At 35.2% G+C, this 8,276-nt stretch overlaps 4 protein-coding genes across 4 annotated transcripts; 1 reads left to right on the top strand and 3 right to left on the bottom strand.

Moving 5' to 3' along the window:
• Nucleotides 1-319: 319 nt before the first annotated feature.
• On the bottom strand, nt 320-2,581 carry CEX1 (Cex1p; the record flags this gene model as incomplete). Its single annotated transcript, XM_020218788.1, has 1 exon — nt 320-2,581. The coding sequence occupies one exon, from the start codon at nt 2,579-2,581 to the stop codon at nt 320-322; it is 2,262 nt and encodes a 753-aa protein (XP_020075417.1).
• Nucleotides 2,582-2,862: 281 nt separating this feature from the next.
• HYPBUDRAFT_153245 (uncharacterized protein) lies at nt 2,863-5,785 on the bottom strand. Its single transcript, XM_020221442.1, has one exon. The coding sequence runs from the start codon at nt 5,711-5,713 to the stop codon at nt 2,891-2,893; it is 2,823 nt and encodes a 940-aa protein (XP_020075418.1). The 5' UTR covers nt 5,714-5,785; the 3' UTR covers nt 2,863-2,890.
• A 200-nt stretch (nt 5,786-5,985) lies between these two features.
• On the bottom strand, nt 5,986-7,011 carry HYPBUDRAFT_6762 (uncharacterized protein; the record flags this gene model as incomplete). The annotated part of the gene is made up of 1 exon (XM_020223608.1): nt 5,986-7,011. The coding sequence occupies one exon, from the start codon at nt 7,009-7,011 to the stop codon at nt 5,986-5,988; it is 1,026 nt and encodes a 341-aa protein (XP_020075419.1).
• A 542-nt stretch (nt 7,012-7,553) lies between these two features.
• Nucleotides 7,554-8,063, top strand: RPC19 (DNA-directed RNA polymerase core subunit). Its single transcript, XM_020221443.1, has one exon. It carries the CDS (start codon nt 7,609-7,611, stop codon nt 7,984-7,986), a length of 378 nt encoding a protein of 125 aa, XP_020075420.1. The 5' UTR covers nt 7,554-7,608; the 3' UTR covers nt 7,987-8,063.
• Nucleotides 8,064-8,276: the final 213 nt, after the last annotated feature.

The following is an 8,276-nucleotide window of genomic DNA, read 5'->3' on the forward strand; positions in this document are numbered from 1 at the left end:
GTTGAATTTATTGATCTTTTTGTTTCGGATGAGAACTATAAAAGAGTGCAATACTTTGATCACCTTGATAAAGATGATTAATTTATTATCAAGCTGCAAGCGTATATGGAATCAGGTTAATTACCGAGAAAATTACTATTTTACTGATAATTGTAAGATTGTGGATTTAACTTCTATAGTACGGCACCAACTTTTTTGCACCGTCAGTATATCGGTATCTTTGTTTTAAAATTATACACAAACGCTAATAATTGATTTGAAATGAAATGTACGAGGAGTTACAATAACAGCAATCACGCCTTGTAGTCGTATTTTCTATCTACCAACCACCCCAGCCATCTTCAACGTCGTCATCGATTGTAAGGTCTAATTTTAAGGTTGATCCTGGAGGCTTCCTTGTAGTATCCTTCTTAGTTCCTAATTTCAAACTGCTAGTTTTACGGGAATTGTTATTTGTTTTAGTCGGAACTCTAGTTGTTGATCTAATTGTTGATAATTTTTCCGATGGCTTATCTTGCAAAGATAAATTATTGAGTTCATCGCCCCAGCCATCATCCAAATCATCATCGTTGATAATATCGTTGGCAAAAGATGTGGCGGGCTCCCGTTTATTGGATATGGTTGGGGTGGTGACTCTGGTTAAGTCCGGAGTCGAAGAATTGAAGTCGTTGTTTAACTCTCCTTCTACCTCCGAAGAAGCTACTAGTTTGTTAACCATACCCCATCCAAAATTGAATTTGGAAGCTTGAGTAACGTCTTGTGAAGCCTGTGATACTTGCTGTGCCAAACCATTATTATTTGGAGCGTATTTTTTGAAAAATTCTTTTTCTTCTGCGTCCTCGTCGTCTTCATTCTCTGACCGGGGTAAAGTACTAGCATGTTTTTCAACCATATCCAAATATAATTCAAAGATTCGTTTAGCTTCTTTTCTAACTTTGTAAGATTGGTTATCCATTAACAGAATTGCTAATTGACCCAATATTTTAGAACATATTTCTTCCAAACTAAACTCATTAATCAATTTTTCAAATCCTGATAATGATGTCATTTTACAAGGAATGAAACTATCCCTCAATGATTTCGATAATGCGGTAATTAAGACATTATTTTTTGAATTTTGGTATATTTTATCGGATATCTTAATTATAAGAACCAAAGTATTAGTTCTAATTGACGGTTTGGGATCCATTTGGGATTTAGCAAGCACTTTCAATAAATCCTGATTAACTTGCTTAACCGATACTTTATCAATTATAATCATTATCGAGGTCAATGTGGTTTCTCTAATCATGAAATTGGTATCCTGAAATCCAGTTATCAAATTATAAAAAACTTTAGATTGAATATCTCCTTCAGTCAAATTTTCAATATACGATGATAAATGAGTTAACAATATAAGACGTATCGATCTATCAGCAGATTGGAATGCATTGAGTATGATTGGCTTGACTTTAAGACAAAATTCGTCTTTATTCAACTTAACTCCAAATTTTAGTATATAGTTTAATAAAACACTAGTGGTTTCTTGTCTTTGCTGTAAGTCTTCAACCAGTTGTTGAGCATTGTTGGGCTTGAGAAGATTGTTATACTGGTTAATCAATTCGGGTAATAACTTAAAGTCTAAAAACCCAGGGGGAAATTTTATATCAATATCTTCTCCAACGTAATTCGAAAGTTCAAATTTGAAAAAATTCAATTTTTCAAAATCATTTTTGAATTGAATTTCTTCTAATTGTTTGTTAAACTGAATAACTTTATTCGATTCAAAAAATTTCCCGGTTTCTTTCAAGAAAGCTTGTATTGATATCCGTAAATTCAATTTTGGATTTATCAATTTTTTGTACTGAACGCTTAATTGTTTTGGCATCTTACCAATATTATTGAAATCTATCCCTTGATTGAATATTTGATGAATGAAAATACCGTATTTGTAAGAATCAAATCTAATTGGGAATCCTCTAATTGCTTCAATGCCCTGATTTAAAACATCACCTGGTAATTCATCTTGGAAACTTGGTGAATATCCACTCAATCTATAGATTGGTTGATCCGGATCGCTCGTTAAATTCGTTAATAATTCAAATCCAAACAACTTCCATTCCCCCAGTTTATTAACAAACACTGAATCATTATAAACAGATAAGGATCCATGAACGCATTGACATTTCATATTAATAAAATCTAAGGTCTCTCCAATATTGTAAATCCCATAAATTTTTGCATCATCTCCTACTTCGTTCCCATATTGCTTCAAATAGCTTTGTAATGGAATAACTGGTTCGGTAATTATATATAAATAATTATCATTTTCAATAAAATCAATTATACTAATAATACCTGGAAATTTAACCAATTTCAGTTTCTTAAAACAATTCCTGGCCAATGACACGTAGTTTCTATTGATATTCACGTCATTCCTTAAATTCATTTCGAAAATACTAACAGGTGAATTATCTCCCTTCGGGTTTAACCCATTGTAAACCGTCCATATCGACTTAGGCGAGGTAGGAATCTCCTCTTTCACCGTGTAAGGAATCGAAGTACCAGTCAAGGTACTTAAAGTTTTAGATAGAAAGTTCATTTCGCCATAGAATAATTAATGATTCTGTCTGGTTTTAGTATAAACTATGTCTGAAAAACTCAGTTTTTATTCTATATTTGACAACGCGGCTCTTCAAAACTTTTTTTTTTTAAAGCGATATAATTTGCAATCCATAAAAAGCGTTATGATTAAAGAAATTTTTTTAGAAAACTTTATATATGTATAATTACTATATAAGAAGAAGTATAGAGGAGACGAAATATTAAAAAAAGGCAACGGAATCTTTTCTTTTTTTTTTTTTTTTTTTTTAATTTAACCGTAAAAGTATATAATACATAAAAGTTACAATTAATAATTAGAAGCAGAAGGGTTCATAAAACTCATTTGTTGTTGTTGTGGGGGTTGTTGGGAAGGTTGAGCACGACCACCTGGAGGAGGACTCATTGAAAGCTCAGCCATATCGGGTTTACCATCATGACCAGCATTGGATTGACGTTTACCTCTACCTCGTATACCTTTATTTGAGTTCTTGTATAATTCCTTGAAATGATCAAGTAGCTCACGTTCTTTTAAAGGTAAGTTCGCAATATTTTCACCACTCATCTCAGCCAAAGTATGGGTTAGTCTATTCAAAGTAGGAAGATGAAATCTATTCTGATGAGCTTTTAAATTACCCAATTGAGTGAAGGATTTATCACAGTCATCTAGTTTACACTCAAAAGGTTTTTCATTATTATGAGTTAATTGATGAGCTGCCAAATTACCTTTACGACTGAAAGATCTTTTACAAATATCACAAGTAAATGGTTTTTCACCAGTGTGAAGCCTTAAATGAGTCCTTAAATTCCCACCTTGAGTGAAACGTTTATGACAATAAGAACATTCGAAAGGTTTGTGACCAATATGAGACCTAACATGAACTTCTAAATGGGTTGATTGATTGAAAAACTTAAAACAATAAGGACATTGTTGCGTTTTATGTCTTCTACCCTTTTTCTTATCATCAGAACCTGGGGAACCTTTTTCTGGTTTATCAACACCCCCAACCAAATTAACTGATTGAGGTAACACACTGTTTTTATTATCGGGAGATCCCAATATACTACCATCAACTCCTTGTTGAATTGTATTGGTATTACCCTTTTCTCTTGCTTGAATAACCAACATCAATTGATCAACTTTAGTAGCTCCTAATAAAGGTCTACCATCTTCTGATTTAGCATATTGTTGAGCTGGTACCAAATTTTTTTCAAAAGCAGTTGACAGTGGACCCGAAATAATTGGAGTTGAATCACTAGAATTATTTTTCGATCCTTTTTTAGCATTACGACTTCTTTTAGCTGGAGGTGCTCCTGTAGTAGCCCGAGCTTGACGAGCGTTAGGCTTATAATTGGGAGATTGTTGTTGAGAAACTGGATCAGCTTTTAATTGTTGAGTGGAGATGCTAGGAGATTGTTGAGAATCTTGAGGGGCAATGGCTTGGTTGTGAGATTGAATTGGTTGGTATGAATAGTTTTGACGATCTTGAGGTTGATAATAATTTTGTTGTCCCGGTTTCAAAAGATTAGGTTGAATTTGAGCTTGAGCAGGATTAATTTGAGCTTGAGCAGGATTAATTTGAGCTTGAGCAGGATTAATCTGCTGGGGATGTTGAGGAGGATGTTGAGGATGTTGGGGTAGTTGTTGAGGATGTTGCTGTTGCTGTTGTGGGAAAGGAGAAGAGTATTGAGGAGGCACTTGTTGGGAGAATTGTGGTTGATTAGGGTAATTATAATTATAAGGATTTCCAGGATAATTTTGATAAGGCTGCTGCGGTAATTGTTGTTGAGGTTGAGGTTGTTGCTGCTGAGGTTGCTGCTGAGGCTTTTGGGCGAAAAAGCTTTGACCTGAAGCTTGAGGATTTGATTGTAGAGGAGGGGCTCGTGTTTGTAAGACTCTAGCATTAAAGATGCTCGGAGAAGTTTTTGGAGATTGGGGTTCATCGAACTTAGCTGAAGATTTTGAAGATAATGAAGAAGCTGGAGAAATATGAGAGTTTTTATCATTATTTGGAACTTGTAAATTTGGTTTATTAGGATCGTTTGGATTACGATACTGTTGATTATTTATACCAGGGACAGTTGATTGATTAGTTTTTGATTTATCAAAGATATCTTCCCTTAATCTAGTTTTAGCAGGCTGGGTATTAGTTGGAGTTCTTTGTTGAAATTGTTGTTGATCATTAATTAATTTTAAGATGGAGTCTCTTCTTTGTTCATTACTCATACCGCTAAAGTCAATACTTCCATTTGACAAACTAGCTAATATCCCATTAAGACTATCGTTAGTGATAGGAAGACCAGACACGGAACCAGATAATCCCATATTAAGGCCTTCCCAAAATGAGTTGGATTGATCAATCAGATTTCTCTGTTTTGGTTGCTGCTGCTGCTGCTGCTGCTGTTGTTGAGGGAACAGCATCAGCTGTTGACGTTGTTGGTTCCAATTTAAAATATTACTCAAGCTTTCTTTACCGAAATAAGATTCTAAGTCCAGGGATGACAAAGGGTAATCGTTGGGAGGGTTAGTTCCAGGGTAGAAAGAGACTTGTCTTGATTTTTGACCGGGTTGGTTAATTCCGCCAGCAGAATTCGATGGTTGTGGTTGTTGTTGGTGTTGTTGCTGCTGCTGCTGCTGCTGCAGTTGCTGTTTAGAAGAAGGCCCGCTTACTGAATTACCATTTGAACCCGGAATTTGAATCAATGAGCTGAATATACTATTTGACCTTGAAACACCAGCGGATAAAGAGTGGTTATTACCCTGGGAGTTACCCTGAGCCACCGAATTAGCATCATAATCGTTGCCAAACTTCAAATTAGCCAGATTGATTGGAGGAGGTAAGAAAATCGAGTCACCTCTCGGTCTTGCTAATTGGTCATTGGTATTCACCCCAACATTACCAAACGGTAAATTGGAAGAGTCCCGATGTCCCATATAGAAATTGGGATACCCGCCTGGTATATTAACACCACCAGCCCCAGGATCTTGAACATTACTCTTTAAACCAGGATTCTTATTCGGTTTGGCATTATTATTAATATAAGGGGTTGCACCCCCCGGTCTGGCATCGCCGGGAGAATTGAACCTGGACTTGGACTCGTTGACTTTGGAGTTGTACGATGATGAAGACATGATTCCGGCCAACCAAGCTTGCAATCTTATCGGAGGTGTTGATGTTTTAAAAAGAGACAAATGCAAATTCCCATAGTTTCTTTTTTTGCTGTTGTTTTTCTTTTTTTTTATTTTTTTTTTTTTTTTTGTTTTTTCCTGACAGTTTTTCCCTGTCATTTTGCTTTTTGTTCTGCAATTGCTTTCTGAACTGGCCAATCAGGTGACCATACCGGTACTTACAGCAGACTAAGTGGTAGAGTAGGTACAAGAAGTGAGTAATGTAAGGATTAGAATCACGTATATTTATTTAGAAGATCGTTTAAACACAGTTGTAAGTCTTTGAGATCAAGTTCCATTTGTCGAAGATACATTGAAGGGTTTGTATTGTTATTATAGACACGATGATGTAATTGATCAATAAAGTTATTGGTAATTTGAATATACTTACCTAGTTTACTCATCATTCGGGGTAAGTTATTAAAGTCGGTGATTAGTAGGGATAGCATGATATTTTTGATTATATTTGATAATTCAACGTTTGAAAGATGGTCTAGTTTATATAATTGTAGTTTTTTATAATAATGATTGAATTTGGGCTCTAGGTTTGATTCATTGATCATTTGAGTAGGGTTACCAATTTTTTTGGTTAGTTTTTCAATTTCTAAATTTGCTTTCTCTCTTTGGTACTCCTGCTGTTTAGTTAATTGTTTAATTTGGTTATTTAGATAAGCATTTTCGTTGGATAACTCGTCGTTGTCTTTCTTAATCATCATATACTTATATTTTGATGAATCATTTTTCAAAAAAGCATTTTCTTTCGCCAATTGTTCGTTTTGTTGTTTGAGTTTTTGTAATTCCAGCTTGATATCATTGTATTCTCTCAGTTGTGGAGGAGTAGTGATTGCCGACTCTTCCATTGATCCCAAGATCGAATCGTCTCCACTATCCTCTTTCCATTCTTCCAAGTATGGTTTAATCATTTTGAATAACTCTTGCCCAGATACCGGCACATCTGCATTAGCGTCTTTATCCACCTGTTCCAAAGTGCTTTCGCTTTCGATGGAATGTTTATCAAACCCTATTTTGTCGAGTGAGCTCCTTTGGAGCTTGCTTCGATCCGTCTCTTTCTTCTTATCCTTTTTATCTTTCTTATCAAGCGATTGGGCCATTTTCAAATACATCGATATATCATTGGTATGGTAGGTATTGGTAAAATCGTCCTGGGTCAGACTCACCTCGTCGGTATCGTTCTGCGAGAGGTGAAGAAACGACTCCGACATGGCCTGGGATACATCGTCCACTGTAGATGGTGAAGTCATAGCTAGCTTACTAGGATAAGTTGAAGCTTCGATTGTAAACAACGCGTTCGCAGTTATAAATTTCGATTTAAGTTGCACTTTCACAAACCACTCCACAAGTAAGGCCACACCGCCAACAGCTATCCGGTGTTGTAGCGTCTTACCCCATGACATACGGGGACTTACTAAGGTAGTGATACAATACACTCCATACTAAATAATACTAATATACTATTATATAGATATATACTAATATACCAATATATACCAATATACCAATATACCAATATATACCAATATACCAATATATACCAATATACCAATATATACCAATATACCAATATATACCAATATATACTAACATACACTAATATACTAACACATACTAATACACAATATTGCAATACATACCAATACATACCAATACATACCAATACATATATAACCTTCTAGTGTATGTACTCTACTTATCCTGTCGGCTGCTAAACGGTGGTGGCACTACCCTCCATCTGAAAATTTTTTTTTGACTACTTCAACTGATTAACGTTTAACAGTTACCTGATTAACCTTTCAGAGATTCATACTAGTCTCCTTACTGAATACTCCCCGCTCCGCAACATGGCACAAGAAGACTTCGACGTCCCTATGGACACCCAAGAACAAGAACAAGACGTTGACTTAGAAAAAATCAAATTATTACCCAATGCCTCTGACGATGGTACCTCTGCATCATTCCAAGTTATCGATGAAGACCACACGTTGGGGAATGCCTTGCGTTACATAATAATGAAGAACCCAGAAGTAGAGTTCTGCGGTTACTCAATCCCCCATCCTTCTGAAAACAAACTCAATATCAGAATCCAGACTTATGGTAATATAACTGCTGTCGAAGCTTTACACCAAGGATTGGATAACTTATCCGAATTATGTGTCACCATAGAAGGTAATTTCCGTGAACAGCTTGAAAAAGGTGATTATAAATCAATTGAACCTTAACCTAATTGTCATTAACTCCTTTGTATATTAAATTCTTTGCATTTATGTTTTCTTCTTATCCGTTTATTTGTAATATATGACTCTAAGTCTGATTCATTTGTAGAACTGTCGTTGGTGTATATGTTGGAACCAATATATGAAGCCGGCATCGCACACAGACTGCCCAATCGGGCAGTCAAGGCTCATCGCACACAAATAGAACCAAAAGAAAAAAAAAAAAAAAAAAAAAAAAAAAAAAAAAAAAAAAAAAAAAAAAAAAAAAAAATTCAAATAAAAGGCGAAGACTTCCC

The sequence above is a fragment of the Hyphopichia burtonii genome (assembly GCF_001661395.1).
Source record: "Hyphopichia burtonii NRRL Y-1933 unplaced genomic scaffold HYPBUscaffold_5, whole genome shotgun sequence".
In the NCBI taxonomy this organism is placed as follows: Eukaryota; Fungi; Ascomycota; class Pichiomycetes; order Serinales; family Debaryomycetaceae; genus Hyphopichia; species Hyphopichia burtonii.

What these genes read in the sequence shown, in the direction of transcription:
- HYPBUDRAFT_153245 (XM_020221442.1), bottom strand. Translation starts at nt 5,713, where the DNA reads ATGTCTTCATCATCGTACAACTCCAAAGTCAACGAGTCCAAGTCCAGG.
- RPC19 (XM_020221443.1), top strand. Translation starts at nt 7,609, where the DNA reads ATGGCACAAGAAGACTTCGACGTCCCTATGGACACCCAAGAACAAGAA.